Below are 20,070 nucleotides of genomic sequence, written 5' to 3' on the forward strand. Positions count from 1 at the left end.
TTTAAAAAAATCTTTTTATTATTTATTTATTTTGGCCACGTCTCGCAGCATGTGGGATCTTAGTTCCCCAACCAGGGATCAAACCTGCACCTCCTGCAGTGGAAGTGCAGAGTCTTAACCACTGGACCACCGGGCAAGTCTCCCCCACTCCCACCCGCCGCCAGCTTTGTCTTGAAATGCGTCATCCCTTGGCAGCCTACCTTGGCCTTTTTTTTTAACAGAATTTTTGTCACACACCTCATATCAGGTCATGATATACAGCAGGTGTGCTCAGCACCTGGACCAGCAAATCCAGCAACGCACAGAGAAAGGTCTCTTTCCCCTTCAGGCCAGCCGGAAGCCTCCTCCGGGTGGGGATTCCAGGGGTGACAGTGTTTCTCTCTCCCCCGGCTCCCCCAGGTCCCCCCCGCTTACGGAACCTGTTGTCCTAATCCGCACTGCTCTGGGTTTCCATCCAGCCAGCCCTTCTGCGTTCTTCAGGGTTTTCTCTTCGTCCTCGACGCTCTGTAGGTTGACTCTGACGCTGCTGCATTTTTTGTTTATCCTGTTCGGGACAGGGTTTCCCTTTTGAGCAGGACTCTTGCCCTGAGTCAGTTCTGCAGGTGCCTCTGCACCCCCACCTCTGCACCTGCTCCGAGGGAGTCCTTCAGCCCCTCTTCCAATTCCCCCATTCTCTCTTCATCTGTGTCCAGACTTTTGTGGGGCTTTTTTTTGTCCAAATGATGATTTTTTTCACACCCAAGAGCTGTAATTTTCAAAAATAGACACTTGTTCATTTTACTCCTTAGACAGAAGCCAAATTCATTTCAGAATATTTTTATCCATACCTAGAGGATTCTAAACATTTTTAAACATATCTTAAGCACACTTGTTCAGTCATTTACTTTTATTTCACCTGAAACAAATCCACTGATCCACCTTCTCACTGTTGATTTTCTGGGTCGTGTTTCCCAGTGTCTGTTAGCATCCGGGTGTGTCCGCCCATCCGGAGCAGAGGGTTTTTCCCTGTCGTTGTCAGAGCTGTGTATTCTGCCCCCTTGTCTACAAGATTTCAGTTGCCCCCCCCAACCCTGGGGTCCCCAGTCCGGGCCTGGTGGCCGCTGGGACCTCTATGCTGAGGCGACTTGGAGGCACTGGGGGTCAGCTGACCCTGGCTTGTCATTACGGCCCTTTCCAGCCCCGCTCAGGCCCTTGTCTGGGTCCCCTGGGGGCACTTAGACTCCCTGCTAGCCCCACATCCCCTGCTGGAGGTGTCAGCCCCCATCTTCCCTTCCTCCTCTCCTTCTCATCAATGGAGGTATTTATTTTCTCCTGAGCATCACCGTTTTTATGAACAATTTCAACATACAGAAGAGTACAAAAACAATATAATGGATACACGTGTGCCCATCACCTTGACCTGCAGATGCCATTTCCCCATCTTTGCCTTGGTTCTTTCTCTACAAAACCCCATCACCCCTGAAGCCTTCCCTCCATCCACCCTCCCCATATCGTTCCCCTGCCACACACACGCACACGTGCATTTCCTCCTGGCCAGTGGCTCAGGCTGTAATTCGTCTCTGCCTGTCGTGTGTTTGCTTGTTCATGGTGTGGGGTCCTCATATACCCCTTCCCGCTCGGTGCCTTCTGCCTGGGGCTTCAGACTTGCTGTCCTTGGGCTGGGGGTGATGGACCTGCCCGAGAGCATGTACATCTATGTCCCTGGTCGTCTCCTTGGCCCAGTGACATCCGTGCTGTGGCGGGTAGCTGTTGGGGTCAGGGAAACCAGCTCCTCTTGGCGATGCGGCTGGGGCTCTACTGGGGTGACACGGACGTGGCTTACCAGTTGGACGCTGGCAGAGCCTCTGCAGCGTGAGTTCTGGTTTTTCAGCCACACGGAAGGCCCGGCACCCTCCGATGGTTCCAGGAGGCAACCCAGAGTCCAGCTTTGGGGTCACCTAGGAGAGCGGGCCTGGCCGGTGTCACTGCACTTCGGGCTGGCCTGGGCTTGCGGTGCCCAGCCGATGTTTCAGCTTCCTTATCCCTCCCCCACCCCCTCCACCTGTCCTGCGAGTCCCCGGGGAGGTGACTCCCACCGTCCTTAGTCCCTTATCTGCGAGTTGGGTGTATCAGTGCCACCCCCAGGACTCCACGAGGCCTCAGTGAGACGGTGCCAGCCACAGACCCGAGAGTGGCCATGGGTGAGCCAGGAAGGGGGGCATTGGGGTGGAGAGGGACGGTCAGGTCTCTGGGAGCCATCGTGGTATCGACAGACGGCGTCTGGGCTCACAGGTCCGCCTGCCCGTTGCCCCCACGGCAGCTGTCCTGCTACTCCTTCCTCTCTGGGCTTGTTTTCCAAACAATTTGCTTAATGTGATTCCCGGCCCAGTTGAACATGAGTAATCGTGTTTACCCAGCGCCGTGGGGTAATCCTGCGCCTCCCGGGCCAGTGGGGCCGGGCGCAGGGGAGACACCCTCCTGGTCAGTCGCTCCGTGTCCTTCATTCTCTTGCAGTGGATGCGCCCGGCGCTCCCGCTCACCCTGCCCTGCCCACGGCGGCCACGATGGAGCCTCTGTTCCCAGCCTCCCCACTGACCAGCTGGAATGCCTCCTCGGCAGCCACAGGCAGCGGCGGCGAGAATGGGACGCTGGCGGGGCTGGTGCCCTCACCGGGCGCCCGGGCGGTGGTGGTGCCCGTGCTCTATCTGCTGGTGTGCACAGTGGGGCTGGGCGGCAATGCGCTGGTCATCTACGTGGTGCTGCGCCACGCCAAGATGAAGACAGTCACCAACATCTACATCCTCAACCTGGCCGTGGCCGACGTGCTCCTCATGCTGGGGCTGCCCTTCGTGGCCACGCAGAACGCCATCTCCTACTGGCCCTTTGGACCCGTGCTCTGCCGCCTGGTCATGACGCTGGACGGCATCAACCAGTTCACCAGCATCTTCTGCCTGACTGTCATGAGTGTGGACCGCTACCTGGCCGTGGTCCACCCCATCCGCTCCGCCCGCTGGCGCCGCCCTCGGGTGGCCAAGCTGGCCAGCGCCGCGGTCTGGGCCTTCTCTCTGGTCATGTCACTGCCGCTGGTGGTGTTTGCGGACATCCAGGAGGGGTGGAACACCTGCAACCTCAGCTGGCCGGAGCCTGTGGGCCTGTGGGGCGCCATCTTCATCATCTACACGTCCGTGCTAGGCTTCTTTGGGCCGCTACTGGTCATCTGCCTGTGCTACCTGCTCATCGTGGTGAAGCTGAAGGCGTCGGGCATGCGCGTGGGCTCCACGCGGCGGCGCTCAGAGCGCAAGGTGACCCGCATGGTGGTGGTGGTGGTGCTGGTGTTCGTGGGCTGCTGGCTGCCCTTCTTCATCGTCAACATCGTCAACCTGGCCTTTGTGCTGCCCGAGGAGCCCGCCTCCGCCGGCGCCTACTTCTTTGTGGTCGTGCTGTCCTATGCCAACAGCTGCGCCAACCCCTTGCTCTACGGCTTCCTCTCCGACAACTTCCGCCAGAGCTTCCGGAAGGTTCTGTGCCTCCGCAAGAGCTACGGCACTGAGGACGCGGATGCCACGGAGCCGCGGCCGGGCCAGAGCAGCCGGCTGCAGGAGGCCATGCTGCCCACACGCAGCTGCAAGGCCAACGGGCTCATGCAGACCAGCAAGCTGTGAGCGCGGAGGCCGCGGGAGGGGACCCCGGGAGAGGCCATCCTGGGTGGGGGGTGGGGGGCAGGTGAGGGTACAGGAACCCACTGCCACCTCTTCTGCTCTCCTTCCCGGAGAAGCGGGGGGACTGGAGCAGAAGAGGAGAAATAGCCAGACAGCAGTGGGGGGAGCGGCCTCCCAAGGCAAATAGCAGACTGGAGAGCCCAGGCCCAGTGGGGCGTATGCAGATGCCAGGCCCTGGAGGAATTCGGCTTCCTGTCCTCTCCACCCCCAAGAAATGCGCTCCTCCCACCCCCCAGGCCCGAAAACGGGTCCCAGAGAAGATGCCCTGGCAGCCTCGCTCAGAAAGGCCTTGGGCTCCCTGGTGCCTGGGCCTCTTTGCGAGGCTGGAAGGAGAAGAATCAGAATGTGGGGGTCACTCACCCGCAGGCCCCCATCTGAGACAGCCCTGCCCAGTGCCGCCCCCAACTCGGTTGTCCTCAGTTGGCCCAGAGCAGGATGCTGACCCCAGGAGGGAGCGGGGAGCAGGCAGAGCCGTGCTGGGCAGGGGAAAGCCTGGGTCAGTGCTACCTGGGCCTCGGCACGGACCCCAGACAGAGGCCAAGCCCTGGAAACGAGATCACATAATGAGGGCGCTTGTGTTTGACAACCGCTCCCTGAATAAATTAGAGAATAAATGTTTGACTCTTTCCCAGAGCAAATATTGTCCCTGGAGCCGATTGAAGCCAGTGCAAATCAGAGCAAGTGGATCATACTCGGCTGGGATGGGGGTAGGCAAACACCCAGCTGGAAGTGGACAGCGGGACACTTAGATGATAAGGCAGGGAAAAGTGTACACAAGCCGGCTAAACGGAGCGACAGGGCTGGGGCTGCCCCGGCTTGCCTCCTGGGGGTGGCAGGGTTAGGATTTGGCCCTGGAGGATGCAGGGGATGCATCTGATTCTTCCATGGCTGGTGGGTGCGGGGAGTGGGTGGCTCGTTTGGGGCCCCTGCCCCCGTCCCCGGTCAAGTGGGAACGCGGCCGCCTCCTGAGCCCCAGGCTGAGTCTCCGCCACTCCTGGGCTCCATCTCGGGGGTGGGGGCCACAAAGCCTGGCATTGGAGTCACAGGGAGCTGGTGACTAAAGCCACCCCCGCCCGGCCCTAGGGGGACCAGCATCCCAGGGAGGGGTGGGTGCCTGGGAGAAACAGGTTCGTTCAACCAACCACTCCCCACCACCCCTGGGTTTGGATGCAAAGTGCATCCACTCAGAATAATTTGGGGGAGCAAGCAGATGGCTCAGAAATGTCTGCCCAGGTCAATTTCTCCCAATTGATTTGGCATCTTGAGCTCCCTCCCCAGGGTAGTGCCAGCCAAGAGTGCCCGTGTGGGGACTGCAGACACCAGCAGCAACCTTACCAGTCCTGCCTGTGAGGGGTGTGAGTGTGTGTGCATGTGTGCCTGTGTGTGAGTGTGTGTGTGTATGTCCTTCTGTGCGTGCACGTGCCTGTGTGTATATATGTGTGAACGTGTGGGTGTGTATGTGTGTGCATGTGTCTGCTTGTGAGTGTGTGTGCCTGTGTGTGAGTGCATGTGTAGACATGTGTGTGCCTGTGTGTGTGCCCAGAGCCTGATGGACCCAGTGGGTGGAGGAACTGATTCCAGGCAGCCCATGGACCCTGGGTCTGGGTGGGAGCTGGTGACCAGGACTGGCCAGGGTGGACAGTCCCTGAAGCCCCAGGCCAGGGTGGGACACCGAATGGGAGGAAGTGAGGGCTAGGCACCCCTGAGAGCCTGTAGGGAAGCCGGGACAGGAGTGTTCCAGGAGAAACGTGAGCCCAGGGGGCCGTGGACATGGCACGGTGGGCCTGGGGATGCAGCCTGGCCTGGCCACTGCCCTCCGCACCCAGCACAGGCTGGGCACAGCTGCGGGGGCCACAGAGCCACCACACTGCTTGCAGGTCCCAGGTCCACAGGCCCTGAGTGGGGCGGGGGGTGGGGAGAGCAAATGCCCTCTGGGGTTGACCTGCTTTACGGTCTCTCTCTCCGCATCGATGGGTTTTATTGGCCACTGGGCTCCAGTGGCTCCCAGAGTGACCTTACTCAGGAAATCCGGCCCGCGGGGCAGGGTGAGGCCTCCTCTGGGATCGGGATGGGGGGGCTGTTTTCCAGGCAGGGGGTTGCAGGGTGAGAGGGGCGGGTGATGGAGGCGCAGCCCCCACAGGCAGAGCCGGTATTGTAGTCCCACAGTGAGGAAGACCAAGGCTGGCCCACCCTGAGGGCTGAGCGAGGGGTGCCCTGGGTAGGGCCCCGAGGAAGGGTCAGGAAGGGTCCACCCTCTTGGGTATTTTGGGACAGAAGGAGGGCAGACCATGGGTAGACACCAGGAAGAACTTTCCACAGGAATCTGGGGGCTGAGAGCTGAGATACCATTTGGGGGTGTCAGGGAGGTGATCGATGTTGAGAATAGGGTCTTGGCTGGTCACCTGTCATGGCCCCAGCAGAACCCTGGACTTCAAGGATTGGGTGGGCCGAGGACCTGGAGAGACTGCTGGGTCCATGGCCCCCCTCCATCCTGGCTGATGGGGGATCCCAGCCCTACTGTGCTGCCTCCCCTCCGCTGCTGTCCTGTACAGACTGGCCCATGCCATCCTGGCTCCTGAGGGCTGGTCTGGCCTCCATGAACCTGCAGTGTGTTTGCTGAATGAATAACTGAGTGATTGATGTGATAATTGATTGATAATTGAGTGATGGCAGCTCTGTCCAGTTGGGGTCCTTACCTTGAAGGTCCAGTGACTGTCCAGGAACCTGATTGGGGTCCCCATCTCTGTCCTTCCCTCCCCGAGCTCTCACCCCTCTCCAGGGCCCTTGCTCCTCCCTGCCCCAGGCCCACCCCCTCCCCACTCCCTCAGGCTGCATATCTGGACATGGTGGTGACAGCTATGCATTTGTCATATCCACACTGATGGGGGTCTGGGGGCTCCACCTGCGTGGGTCCCCACACTGGGGGCGGCAGGGTCTCCGCCCGAGCAAACCTCCCTCCCCTGGCCCCTGCCTCTGTGGAGGGGGGTTGAGGCCCTTTCTCAGCCACTCTCTTCCGTGACATCTGCACAGACGGCTGACCGTGGTTGCGGGGTGTAGGGCGCCGGGCCTGTGGGTGTAGGGGCCGGGGCGCCGCAGGAGGGGGAGGGGCATGGTCCTCCTGGTGCCATCCACAGGGGCTGGCTCTCCAGATGGAGGAACCTGACCGCTGGGCAGTGGGGACTGGCCATGATTCCCTTCTGCTCCCACCCCGAGTGGCTCACCGCGCCCCCCACTTGTCCCACCCTCCCCCCCGCCCCCCAGGAAACAGGTGTCCCCTCCACTTGGGCAATTTGAGGAGGGTTTAATTAAAGGACGTTTTGCAGAGTGGTGGACGGGTAGTTTTACCCCCTGGCAGGTGGGGGCTGGGGCTATCAGGACAAGGAGACCCATGGCCCTCCTGCAGCCGAAGGCAGCAGCCGTTCTGGGGACGGAGTGCCCACCCTCTCCCCTCCCCCTTCCCACATGCTGCCAGGCTCCCATTGCTGGGCACCTGAAAGGTGGCCTGGTCCGTAGGGGTCCGTGTTCTTGTGGTCATCAGGCCTGAGAGGGCGGCCCTAGGATGAGGGTCAGCTTCCAGAGTCCCCCGACCTCTCCCCACACTGGAGCCCGGGTCCCACCCTCCCTCCTAGCTGAGCCCCCAGGGGCCATGCTGAGGGGCGCCTGGGACCAGGCAGGATCTGGTAGCTGCTGATGCAAAGGGGAGGGGACCAAGGCTCCCATGAGCTGCGCTGCTGGGGTCTCCTCCTGACCCATGGCTGCGGCCTTCTCGGCCCTCTGGACAGTGGACCTGTCTGCCCATGTGTCCTCTGGAGCCACCCTGCTGGGGCCCACGAGGCCCTGCCCACGGGTTCCCTGAGGGACACAGATGATGGTGGTGACCAGGCAGCTTGGAAACAATATCTGGACGCGATGCCCTTGGTGGTCGGTATAGAAGGAGCACTCCTTCCTTCACAGATGAATCTCCTCTCTCCTCTCAAGATTTCTCCATCCATCTGTGGGCTCGTTAGAAGGCAGGAACGCCACCCTCGCTCTCCCCAAGGCAGGAGCACTTCCTAGCGTCGTGAGTTTTGGCTTCAGGACTGATGTAGAACAATATTTTCTATTTTTACAAAATCAAACCTATCCCTCTTCTGCTTGGGAAATTCCTCCTTTTTTAAAAAAAAAAAAAATGAGATGTCTTTCCCATCCAGAAATTAGCTAAATATTCCCATGTATTTTTTAGTTGTGGTACAATACACACTCCGTAAAATGTGTATGGAGGGACCAACAACACTTTATCGGTTCATCATCAATAGATAACCTGGATGTTCCCACTTTTTGGCTGTTGTGCGTTGTGTGTGTCCCACATATTTTTAATGGTTGTATTGCTGACAACTCTTTACTTCACTGATACCTCCTTTAGTCCATGAGGTGACCCTTGAACGCAAACGCACCCTCATCCCAACCCCGCTGGTACCTCGGGCTCTTGTCCCCTGGGTGACCGGCCTCTGGGGGTTCCTGTTGTCTGCCTGGTGGTCACTGCACTCATCACCATATCTTCCAAATCTGTTTTCATGTCCAAGAGAGCACACAGAACTGAGCTGGTTCCTGCCTACCCATTCCTCCAAGCGCCCTTCAACACTATTTTACAAAGTTAGAAAATAGGTTTTATACACAGATGTTCACCATAGCACTGCCCACAATAGCCAAACGGTGGGAACAACCTGAATGTTTATCAACAGGTGAACAGGCAAACCGTGGTCCGTCCGCACAGTGGGGTACCCCTCAGCCGTGGCAAGGGGTGAGGTGCCAGCACACACTACAACACGGACGGACACAAGAGGCCACAGAGTTTGTGATTCCACTTACACAAAATGTCCAGAAGCGGCAAATCCACAGACAGAAAGCAGGGGCTGGGGGCGGGGGTGGGAGTGCCAGCTCGTGGGTTCGGGATTTCTTTGGGGTGATGAAAACATTCTGGAACCAGATAGAGATGTGGGTTGCACGACGTTGTGAATGTACTAAATGCCACTGTATTGTTCACTTTAAAATGGTAAATTTTATGGTATATGAATTTCACCCAAGTTTTAAAAATGGGTGTTTTGTTGGAATTCCACCAAATGGATAAACTGATATGGGAAACTGGCTCCCGCAGGATCCATCTCTCAGGCTGCCCTGTATTCTAGTCTTTTCCAGCTTTCTTCTCCCGCAGCAGGCCAGTCCTGATTCCACCGAGGCCCCGCAGAGGGTGCCTGGAGGCTGCTGCTCTGATTGGGGCCATTTCCCTTCTCATCTCCTAAGCGGTCAGGGCAGCAGCCTGGCACGTGGATTTCTGAGTCTCGGGCCGCTCATCACTTTGCAGAGATAACGACTTCACCTCATCCCACCCTGTTCTCAGTCGCTGTTTTTAAATAAACCTGGGCTGGGGGGATGCAGGCACCGCCGCCTTGCCCTGGACCCACCCACAGTGTCCCCTGGCACATCCCTGTGCTCTGAGGCTCTGGCTGGCTGCCTCCGAGGGGTTCTCGGCCACACTAAGGGGAGCCTCCACCCCGCCCCTGGTTCTCTGAGCATGGAGGTGGCCTTGGATTTGGAGTTGGTCAGACACCCTCTGGCCTGACCTGCTCTGCTCTCCTGGGTCAGCAGCTGGGAGCAGGGTCTGTCCCGGGAGGCTCAGCCAAGCTGCCCCAGCATCTCCCTTCCAGGCACCGTGGACAGAGTGAGTGAGAGGGAGGCCGAGCAGCCAGGGGGTCTGAAGCCTTCACGGGAATGCCCACCCCGGCCCTGCACCCTCAGGGCCCAGTGCAGCATGGAGGGCTCTGCACCCTGATGCCGGACAGGGGAGCTGAGGCCACACGAGGAGCCAGAAAGAGCCCAGGCTTTGTCTGGAGCTGCTGGACAGGGGCTGCTCTCCTGGCCCCACCCGGCCAGGTTGGCCTGCATCACGCAGTGGGTCTGGGTCCCTGACAGGGTGGCAGGGTAGTCCAGGACCTGGGAGGAAAGAGGGATGCTGGGGTCCTTCTAACCCCCCACACTCCTGTTCGGGCACCTTTATCTCTACAGTGGAAACTTCCCAGCCACCACGGCCCCCATTAGCGCTCCAAAGTGGCTCCTGATGCCCTGATGGTTGCCAAGCACCTTGGGCGTGTCCAGCTATTCCAGCCATAAAAGGACACAGGCCAAAGGGCCAAAGTGCAGCCTGAGGCTTCTCAGCCCAACTCAGCATCCCGGGAGGGGCCAGGTCCCAGGATGTGGATGGGGGGGGAGGGGTCCCAGCCTTCCCTCTGGCTTCCCGAAGTCCCACCCAGCACCCTCTAGTCTCTAGTGGGGCCAGGGCCTCACCAGTCAGAATGTCCTACTCCAATCCCCGACCCCTTGGCTGTAACAAGCCCCCCAGAGTCTTGCTGCCACCTGCCATGTGCCACGGCTGGGCCTAGTCGGGCCTTGGGGCTCATGGGGGCAGGAATCCCTTTGAGACCCTGATGCTATGCATCTTGTGGTACAGACCCCTGCCTGTGCTGGGGGTCTGGAGTCACAGGCCTGCCCTGCCCAGGCCTGAGCTCAGGGACCCACACCTCTGAGTCTCAGCTTCCTCATGGGGCTGTAGGGCCTGCACGTGGCATGCGAGGGTCTCATACCTGGGACGCCAGGAGCCCCTATCTTCCTGGTCCAGAGCTGGCCCAAGATCCAGCCTCGGTGGGACCATCACAGCCCTCAAGGGAGGCTGCAGGCCCAGGCCCTGGGGTGGGCTGCTGACAGAAAGCCCCCTCCCAACTTACCTCAACAAAATAAAGTCTATATATGACAAACCCACAGCCAACATTGTTCTCAATGGTGAAAAACTGAAACCATTTTCTCTAAGATCAGGAACAAGACAAGGGTGTCCACTCTCACCACTATTATTCAACATAGTTTTGGAAGTTTTAGCCACAGCAATTAGAGAAGAAAAAGAAATAAAAGGAATCCAAGTCAGAAAAGAAGAAGTAAAGCTGTCACTGTTTGCAGATGACATGATACTATACATAGAGAATCCTAAAGATGCTACCAGAAAACTACTAGAGCTAATCAGTGAATTTGGTAAAGTAGCAGGATACAAAATTAATGCACAGAAATCTCTTGCATTCCTATACACTAGTGATGAAAAATCTGAAAGAGAAATTAAGGAAACACTCCCATTTACCATTGCAACAAAAAGAATAAAATACCTAGGAATAAACCTACCTAAGGAGACAAAAGACCTGTATGCAGAAAACTATAAGACTCTGATGAAAGAAACTAAAGATGATACAAACAGATGGAGAGATATACCATGTTCTTGGATTGGAAAAATCGACATTGTGAAAATGACTATACTACCCAAAGCAATCTACAGATTCAATGCAATCCCTATCAAACTACCAATGGCATTTTTCACAGAACCAGAACAAAAAATTTCACAATTTGTATGGAAACACAAAAGACCCCAAATAGCCAAAGCAATCTTGAGAAAGAAAAACGGAGCTGGAGGAATCAGGCTCCCTGACTTCAGACTATACTACAAAGCCACAGTAATCAAGACAGTATGGTACTGGCACAAAAACAGAAATATAGATCAATGGAACAGGATAGAAAGCCCAGAGATAAACCCACGCATATATGGTCACCTTATTTTTGATAAAGGAGGCAAGAATATACAATGGAGAAAAGATAGCCTCTTCAATAAGTGGTGCTGGGAAAACGGGACAGCTACATGTAAAAAGAATGAAATTAGAACACTCCCTAACACCATACACAAAAATAAACTCAAAATGGATTAAAGACCTAAATGTAAGGCCAGACACTATCAAACTCTTAGAGGAAAACATAGGCAGAACACTCTATGACATAAATCACAGCAAGATCCTTTTTGACCCACCTCCAAGAGAAATGGAAATAAAACCAAAAATAAACAAATGGGACCTAATGAAACTTAAAAGCTTTTGCACAGCAAAGGAAACCATAAACAAAATGAAAAGACAATCCTCAGAATGGGAGAAAATATTTGCAAATGAAGCAACTGACAAAGGATTAATCTCCAAAATTTACAAGCATCTCATGCAGCTCAATATCAAAGAAACAAAACACCCAATCCAAAAATGGGCAGAAGACCTAAATAGACATTTCTCCAAAGAAGATATACAGATTGCCAACAAACACATGAAAGGATGCTCAACATCACTAATCATTAGAGAAATGCAAATCCAAACTACAATGAGGTATCACCTCACACCAGTCAGAATGGCCATCATCAAAAAATCTACAAACAGTAACTGCTGGAGAGGGTGTGGAGAAAAGGGAACCCTCTTGCCCTGTTGGTGGGAATGTAAATTGATACAGCCACTATGGAGAACAGTATGGAGGTTCCTTAAAAAACTAAAAATAGAACTACCATATGACCCAGCAATCCCACTACTGGGCATATACCCTGAGAAAACCATAATTCAAAAAGAGTTATGTACCAAAATGTTCATTGCAGCACTATTTACAATAGCCAGGTAATGGAAGCAACCTAAGTGTCCATCGACAGATGAATGGATAAAGAAGATGTGGCACATACATACAATTGAATGTTACTCAGCCGTAAAAAGAAACGAAATTGAGCTATTTGTAATGAGGTGGATGGACCTAGAGTCTGTCATAGAGAGTGAAGTAAGTCAGAAAGAGAAAAACAAATATCACATACTAACACATATATATGGAATCTAAAAAAAAAAAAAATGGTTCTGATGAACCTCGGGGCAGGACAGGAATAAAGACACAGACGTAGAGAATGGACTTGAGGGCATGGGGAGGGTGAAGGGTAAGCTGGGACTAAGTGAGAGAGTGGCATGGACGTATATACACTACCAAATGTAAAATAGATAGCTAGTGGGAAGCAGCCGCATAGCACAGGGAGATCAGCTCGGTGCTTTGTGAACTCCTAGAGGGGTGGGAGGGAGATGCAAGAGGGAGGAGATATGGGGATATAAGTATATGTATAGCTGATTCACTTTGTTATAAAGCAGAAACTAACACATCATTGTAAAGCAATTATACTCCAATAAAGATGTTTAAAAAAAAAAAGCCCCCTCCCCCTGCAGACAGGGAGTCCCAGCAGCCCCTCTCCAGTGGGGGTCCATCTCCTGCCTCCCCTTCTGTCCCAGGCCATACTAGGGGAGACAACCCAGTCCATGGCGGGGACCAGCTCCCAGCCCACACAGTCTTGGGGGTCTACACCCCCTTGCCAGGCCTCAGTTTCCCCACCTGTCAAGGGCGTGGCCTGTCCTGGCCTGTGTGTTTGGGAGGGTGGGCTCTGCTGTTCACGGGTGGGTGTGGGACGTTCCTGGCTCCAGCCTCACTCAGGGTTGATGTTCCTGAGGGATAACTGAGTTCCGTGGTGGCAGGGGAGGGTCACCGTGATCCCAGCTGTGTCCCCTCCCTGGGGACAAGGAGGTGCCTGTTTGTGAAAAGGACGAGTGGGCCCCCACCCCCTCCCCACCTCCCCCATCAGCCGATGATGATCTGGAGAGGATCTGCCAGGGCCAGGTGGATGTGGGGCCCCCAACCAGTCAGAGATCCATCTCAGGATGCTTTGGGCTCCTGGTGGGAAGGAGTGGGGGCCGGGGTAGGACGTGGTGAGGAGACAGGATCAGCCAGGCCGGCGTTCTGTGGGCCCGAGACCCTGAGGTGGAAACCCCCATGCCTGTCCAGCACCTGGAAGGCCCTGGCCTGCTCAGCCCGGCCAGCCTGCAGCTCCAGCCACCTCTGCATGGCCTGGGACCTCAGTCAGCTCGCCGGGCTCTGGTGATTCCAGACACTGCTCTTGCCAGGGCCCCAGCGGCCTCACTGGCCCAGAATCCTCATTCAGGAGGGAGCAGCTGCAGGAGGGGATGTCAGGGGAGGGCCAGAGGGGAGGTGGCGGGTGATGGGGCCACAGGGGCTGGACAGAAGGTCCCAGAGTGGCCAGAGGACACGTGGCAGGAAAGGAGAGACTCGGAGGGGACTCGAGGGTGGGGCAGCCTGGTGGCTCCGACCGTGGGGTGGACAGGGGCTTCCTGTGGAGTGAGCATGGCCAAACTCCACCCACACCCATCCACAGGGACGAGGCCAGCCTGGTCACTTCCCGTTGCCGCCAGGCCCAGCATCAGCACACCTAAGTAGGAAGTGACACCGTGGGGGTCTGGGGCTCCCTGGGCTCAGGTGCACATCCAGGTATGAGCTTCCTCCCCCTTCCAGCTCATTCCAGACAGACAAGGGGATGCTGAGCCCCAGAAAATCAGCCCACCAGGGCTGGTGGTGTGTTCACCAAGGACGAGACCTGTCCCCGCCAGGCCAGCACCCTAACCTCCTCCATTTCAGCCTGTCTTGTGGCCTCTGCTGCCCTCGAACACCCTGGAATCCATCATGCCTCCTGCTAGAGCTGGCTCCAGGAGGGCCGGCATCTGCACTTGACCCCCTTCCCCCCCTACCCTGCAGCCTCCCTAGCAACGAGCCCAGCACCCAGTAGGTGCTTTGTAAAGCTCTCCATGGCAGTGGTTCCTGGCACAGCCTTTATATGCAGAATAGGTAGCTCGACCAGGGGAACAAACTCCATCGCGTGTGGAGGTGCTCCGGCCCACCCCCCATCCTCCACCCACCATGCGCCCAGAACAAGGGTGTGCTTCCTGAATGTCTTGGTGTGAAACCTTGGTCTGTGTCGTCTCCAGCAGGGCAGGCCCCGGTCTGTTCTGCTGCTGCCACACCCCTGTGCTCAGCTCAGCGTCTGCACGCAGTTGGTGCTCCATCTCAGCTGGCATCAGTCCTGGGCTGCGGGGCTCCGGGAATGACTGCCGTTGAGGGCTGGATGTGGCGTGGGGGCTGCTAGAGCTCAGCGTCCGGCTTGACCAGGTGGCCGCTGAAGGTGATGTAGAGGTCACCACGCTCACTGTAGATGGCGTTGTCGCCGTCCCTCCGGAACATGCGCACCCAGACAGCGTCACCCGCGGCCAGCGGCAGCAGCAGGCTCTGTGTCTGCATCATGCTGCGCTCGCTGGGCTGCGCATACAGCACGGCTGCAGCCCGCCGGTTGCACATGATGTGCAGGTACGTCTCCTTGTAATTCCAGGTGTGCACGTTGAGGCTCAGGAAGTAGACGCCGGGCACGGCACAGAGGAAGCGGCCGGAGGCCAGGTCGAAGGCACCATCCAGGTTCACCAGCTCCATGTCGAAGGGCACAGCCTGGAGGGCATCGATGCTGTGCAGCCCCTCTCACCGGCCCACCGAGAAGGCCACGTAGGCACCCTGGCACAGGGTGCCCGGCGGCCCCACCTGCCCCTTCTGGCCCTTGTGGCCACGGAGGCCCTGGGAGCCGGGCAGGCCCTCCTTCCTGCTACTGCTGGAGCGACCTCTGACCCCCGCTTTACCCTTCTCACCTGCGGGGGTGGTAAGGGGAAGCCCCTGGTCAAGGTTTCAAGAGTCAGATTCTCTGGCCACACGGCCTTGCAAGTGACCTCACCTCTGCGAGCCTCAGTCTCATCTGCCAGGTGGGCGCTAACCCGTCCTCCACAGGGCAATGAGAAAGAAGCCACACCCTGAGGTCCTGGCAGTTCTGAGGCCTGTGCAGATGGTCACATGGGGATGGCTGGGACGGCGGGGACGATGGGGGTCCAGTAGCTGCCAGAGGAAGTGTCTGAACTGGGTTTTGAAGGAGGAGAGGCCTGGGAAGTTGGTAACCAAATCTAACCTCAGTGTGGCCTCCGTCCAGCCTTCAGGGTGCTTCCCTCTTAGAGCTCAGCCTGTCTTGCCTCTCAAAGGGGGCGCTGCTCCCAGACCCCCTTCCCACCTCCCCTTGGGGTGGGAGAGCAGGATTGAAGGGAAACTCAGCCCCGCCTGCCACCCCACCCCACCCCCTGCCATCCCACCCAATCCACAGCCCCTTCCCCAGGGAACCCTGCTTCCCACAGGAGGAGGCGTCTATGGGGAGCAGGGAGCAGGTCCTTGTGTGCCCCCCTGGGGCCCAGCCTTCCCAGAGCTAGCCTTGGGCCGTCGCCCTGCTCTCCTGCCTCTCTTCCCATGCCCCTCATTGCGGAGTGTCCCTGCGGGGCCAGGGACAGTGGGGCCGCCTTTCCAGGAACACTCACCTTTGAGGATCGAGATGTCGATGGTGGGCCCCACGTGGGGCAGCCCCACCCACTCATCCCCGTCGCTCATGCGGACATGCGGGCTGGGGGTGGCAGGTGGCCAGGGTGGGCAGCTGCAGTGCATACACAGCCAGCAGGGCAGCCCTGGGCCAGGCCAGGCCCCTGCGGGCAGCACCAGGAGGAGCAGGAGGGCAGAGGCTGCCATCTGGGCCAGAGCCTGGGTCAGGAGGGCAGGAAGGGAGGAAGAGGATGGGGGAGGAAAACGGGGAGTGGAGAGGGGACACCCCTGCTGAGCCCCCACCCCTGCAGCAGCCCAACTGTGCCCGCTTGTGTGGGGGAGACAGTGCGCTGGTGGGACCAGGGAGCTGCCTGGGTGAGGATGGACAGTTGCGACCCCTGAAGGGGCTGCAGTGGGCGTGGCCGGAGCCTCATCCTGCACCAGACAGGGCACCTGGCAGAGCCCTCCTGGACACTCAGACCCCTGCCCCGACAGACATCACTAATGGATCCCCACACACTTTCCCCTGGACCTGGATGTGGCCTCAGCATCCTCCCTAACACAGCACCTGGGGACCACCATCGATAGGAGGGGCCAGCACAGGGGACCATTCACACCTGCGCTTCCAGAGCCCCAGTGAGTGACCAAGGCAGCCCCACCCCATGGGAGCTGGTGCTTCCAGATTCCTTCTCCGGGGCTGCTCCCTCCTCCCCATAGCTGCCTCCCTCCTTGGGGCCTTAGGGCCTTAGCTCTGGGCAGTGGCAGGCACCCTAACTGCCTATAGCTGGGGAGTCCCGGTCCCCAAACTCCCCATGGCTGGAGACCCCGCACCTGGTAGATGCAGGGAGAGGTGTATGGAGGTGGGGGCTCTGAATCAGCCCTCTAAGTCCCCCACCCACCTGGGCCGGCCAGAGCCCTCTGGGAGGGACAGCTAGGCTGCTTCAGGGAACGGCAGCACCCCACCCACCGGTGGCTGGGCCCGGGGCCCAGGTGGTTGGGGTCAGACATGAGGCAGTTTCTGCCAGGCTGCCTCACTTGGCAGAGGGCGGCACCCTCATCCTGACCTCCTGTGGGCCAGGCCAGGCCCCTGCGGGTAACTTGGGAGGCTACCCCATGTGGCCCCCACCTATCTGTGGGTAAGATGGTCTTTAAGCCCTACCAGTCCTGGGCCTCTTGCCTCCACCTCCTCTCCTTCGGGAGACCCTGCCTGACACCTGGCTCATCCATGCCAGGTGGAGGTGCCACTTTCCGGCTCAACCAACAGCTGCTGGGGGCCCTGGGTGAGCCCCACATCACTTGGGTCTCCGTTTCCCTGGCAAGTGGGCCCTGCCTGCCCTGGTTTCCCCATGTACGTATGAGAGGCTCAGCCAGGGTTGGTCTCCTGCAAGGGCAGGCGTGTGAGGTCGGGGTCCTCACTCTTCCCTGTACCCTGGCCATGCTGAGCAAAGACTCAGGCTCCCTCTTCCAGGAAGCCCTCGGGGACTGCAGCCCAGGGTGAGGTTCTTCTTCTTACATAGTAGGTCTGAGACCCACTCCCAGGCTGAGCTTCCCTGGCAGGTGGGAGCCCTCCTCTCCCCCTCAGAGCCTAGCAGACCCTCACCCACCCCCCTAGCCCCATTGGATTCTGCAAGACCCTCCTGAATTCCTCCCATGGAGGAACCTTACAGGAGTGGGTACCTCCTGGGGAGCTCACTCCACACAGGCCTGTGTTGCTGGGGCCCTTACCTTGTTCCCCCAGAGGTCTGGGGTCCCAGGCATCCTGGCCACCTGGCCCTGCTCAGAATGGCTGTGAAGACCCCCACCCGCCCCCACCCTCCCTGTTACCATTTCACGATCGGGTGCTGCTGCCTGCCTGGCGTCTCCAGCATCTCTGCCCAGTGGCCCATGAAAGAGCTCTTTCATGCCCGCCCCAGGTGCCCGTGGCTTCCCTCTGGGCCATCCAAGACCAACAGGCCTCAGGCCAGCTTCAGAGCTCCCGGGCAGGAGGCTCACGGGGCCCTGCCACCCACCGCCCAGCCTGCCACCTGCCACAACGTCAGTGCAGCCCTGCCACGGGGGCTCCAGTATCCTCCTGACAGCCCATGGGCCACAGCGTGGCTCTGAGGGCCTGGGGTGTCTGGGACTGGGGGGTTGGGGGTGAAACCATGAGCTGGCAGCCATCCTCTGTCTGGGATGCAGTGACAGAGGGGAGTCAGGGAGGTTGGTGAGGAGGCTGGAGGCCAAAGTCAGGGGAGACAGACCACCATGCCTGTGCTGAGCTCACTTGGTGATGGTGACGCCCTCCTGTCTCTGGCTGGGAGAGGAGGGCTGAGCCTTTTGGGTGAAGCTCGGGAGAGAAATGTCGGGCCAGGCCCGTTGTGTCTGCCTCCACCTCCCGCTGCACCCTCCCAGGGTCACAGTGCCCAGCGGGGCAAGAGGCCTGCCGTGACACCATGTTGGGGGCCCTCGGCATTAGCCCAGCCTTTCAGTGGATAAGGGTTGTGTCCCTGTGATGCCAACCCGCTGGCGGGAATGACTCACAGGGCCCCCGGGCAGTGGCAGGCGTGGGCTACGCCCACACCAGGGCCTGGCCTCGTGCTTGCTCTGGGCCTGAGCAGCTGGATGCTAGGCCCAGGGGCAGGGCCTGGCGCCTCAGCCTCTGAGCACGGGGACATGTGACTCCCTGGGAAGCGCACCACCACCACCACCAAGCCAGGCTGCCTGGCAGAGGGAGGCACAGATGTGGCCTGGGGAGCTGTGGCCGCTGTTCCGGAAGGCAGGCCGTGGGCAGCTGGGGCTGGCTCTCTCACCTCTGCAGATGCAGGCACAGCCCAGGGTCCAGCTCTCCCCTCAGGCTCCCCACGTTGGTGCTCCCCACATTGGCACTCCTCACTGATGACCAGGGAGGGGGCAAGGATGAGGGTAGAGGGCAAGACTGAGGGGCTTCTCATGCCAGGCTGAAGGGGAGCAGAGCTGGTGAGGGCTGTGGTCGGGAGATCACACCAGCTGGAGCCGGTTCCCAGATATTCCCCGGCCTCCCTGAGATGCCAGTTCACACTCCAGTGGGGCTCAGCGGCCTCCCACGCCTCGTCAGCAACCACTGCTGGAATCTGGATGTGGGTGGCCTGGACGGAGGGCGTTCTGTAGTCGTCACCGAGGGCTGGGTTAGTCCAGGCTCCGACGGGAGCTGCTGACTGGCCTCAGTCAACCTGCAGAAGCTCCTCTCTGCCCACCCCACTTTTGTCTCTGGGGCTCCTGGGGCTCCCAGAGAAGGGCAGACGCCCGAGCTCTGCTGCTCCCTGCGTCTGACCTCAGTTTCCCAACCTGTTAAATGGGCACCAGTGGACTCAGAGTGGCCAGAGTGTCCTCTGTGGTGGATGGAAACGCCACAGGCTTCGGCCACCCTCAGGGCCCTGATGTCCCCCCCTGTGACTCCCCGCTCCCCATTCCTGCAGGGGCCGAATCTGGCCACCCTCCAGACTCCCCAGGGAGGCTAATTCTCCAGTGAGACGCAGCCACAGCCTCTGGAATTTGCTGTGTGGCCCAGAGCCACCCATCAGCTCCAGGGCCTGATCATTTGTCTCTACAAGGGGACAAAATTTCCAGCCTCACGGGTGGTCATGAGACAATTGCAGGCAATGAGTGCCCGGCCCCCCGGGGCTGTGCCCGCACCCTCCCAGCTTTGGAGATAATGACCTTCGCACAGCACCTCCACTTAGCTCCCCATCAGCAGCCACCCAGCAGGGGTGGGGCGTGGGGACAAGGAGGCCCTCATAGCCGCTGATGGGGACGCTGCGCTGCACAGCCAGCCCGCCTCGGTCTCAGGCGGTAATGGGGGTCTGAGTGGCTGGCGTGCATGCGGCCGAGTTATTATCTCCCAGCCTCTTAATGGACACTTCCCGAGTCCTGTTGATGAGCTGCCATGGGCGCAGGGCCAGTGGCCTGGAGCTCGTCCCCAGGGGGCACAGTGAGAGGGCCTCACGGCCACCTGGCCCTGCTTGGGGGGAGCCCCTGATGCTGCGCCCAGTTCTGCCCAGAGCCATGGACACAGGGTGTGGGGCCAGGTGGGCAGCAGGGCTCTGTGACCCTCACCCATCCACCCACAGCCTGGCCTGACTCACTTGCTGGCTAAGGAGGGGGCTGGATGAGGAGCCTGGCCACAGAGGTGACCAGCAGCACTGACCCTCCCCCCCCCAGCTCAGGGTCTGGTGCCCACCCTGTGCTGGGTGGGGGTGGCAGGGAGAGGTCCCACAGTTCCCCCGGCGGTCACTGCCCCAGGCCCCGCCCTGCGTGGCCCCTC

The 20,070-nt window shown here is 58.8% G+C and overlaps 2 protein-coding genes across 2 annotated transcripts; one reads left to right on the forward strand and one right to left on the reverse strand.

The window, feature by feature from the left end:
- The first annotated feature begins 2,462 nt into the window (after window positions 1–2,462).
- Window positions 2,463–4,555, forward strand: SSTR5 (somatostatin receptor 5). Its single transcript, XM_082429149.1, has one exon. It carries the CDS (start codon window positions 2,544–2,546, stop codon window positions 3,639–3,641), a length of 1,098 nt encoding a protein of 365 aa, XP_082285275.1. The 5' UTR covers window positions 2,463–2,543; the 3' UTR covers window positions 3,642–4,555.
- Window positions 4,556–14,481: 9,926 nt separating this feature from the next.
- On the reverse strand, window positions 14,482–16,004 carry C1QTNF8 (C1q and TNF related 8). Its single transcript, XM_082428248.1, is given in 3 exon segments — window positions 14,482–14,921; window positions 14,925–15,085; window positions 15,794–16,004. Coding segments are annotated over 3 exon segments (753 nt in total). The 5' UTR covers window positions 15,999–16,004; the 3' UTR covers window positions 14,482–14,534.
- Between the last annotated feature and the right edge of the window lie 4,066 nt (window positions 16,005–20,070).

Source organism: Balaenoptera physalus (genome assembly GCF_965194825.1).
Source record: "Balaenoptera physalus genome assembly, chromosome: 16".
NCBI classification, from domain to species: Eukaryota; Metazoa; Chordata; class Mammalia; order Artiodactyla; family Balaenopteridae; genus Balaenoptera; species Balaenoptera physalus.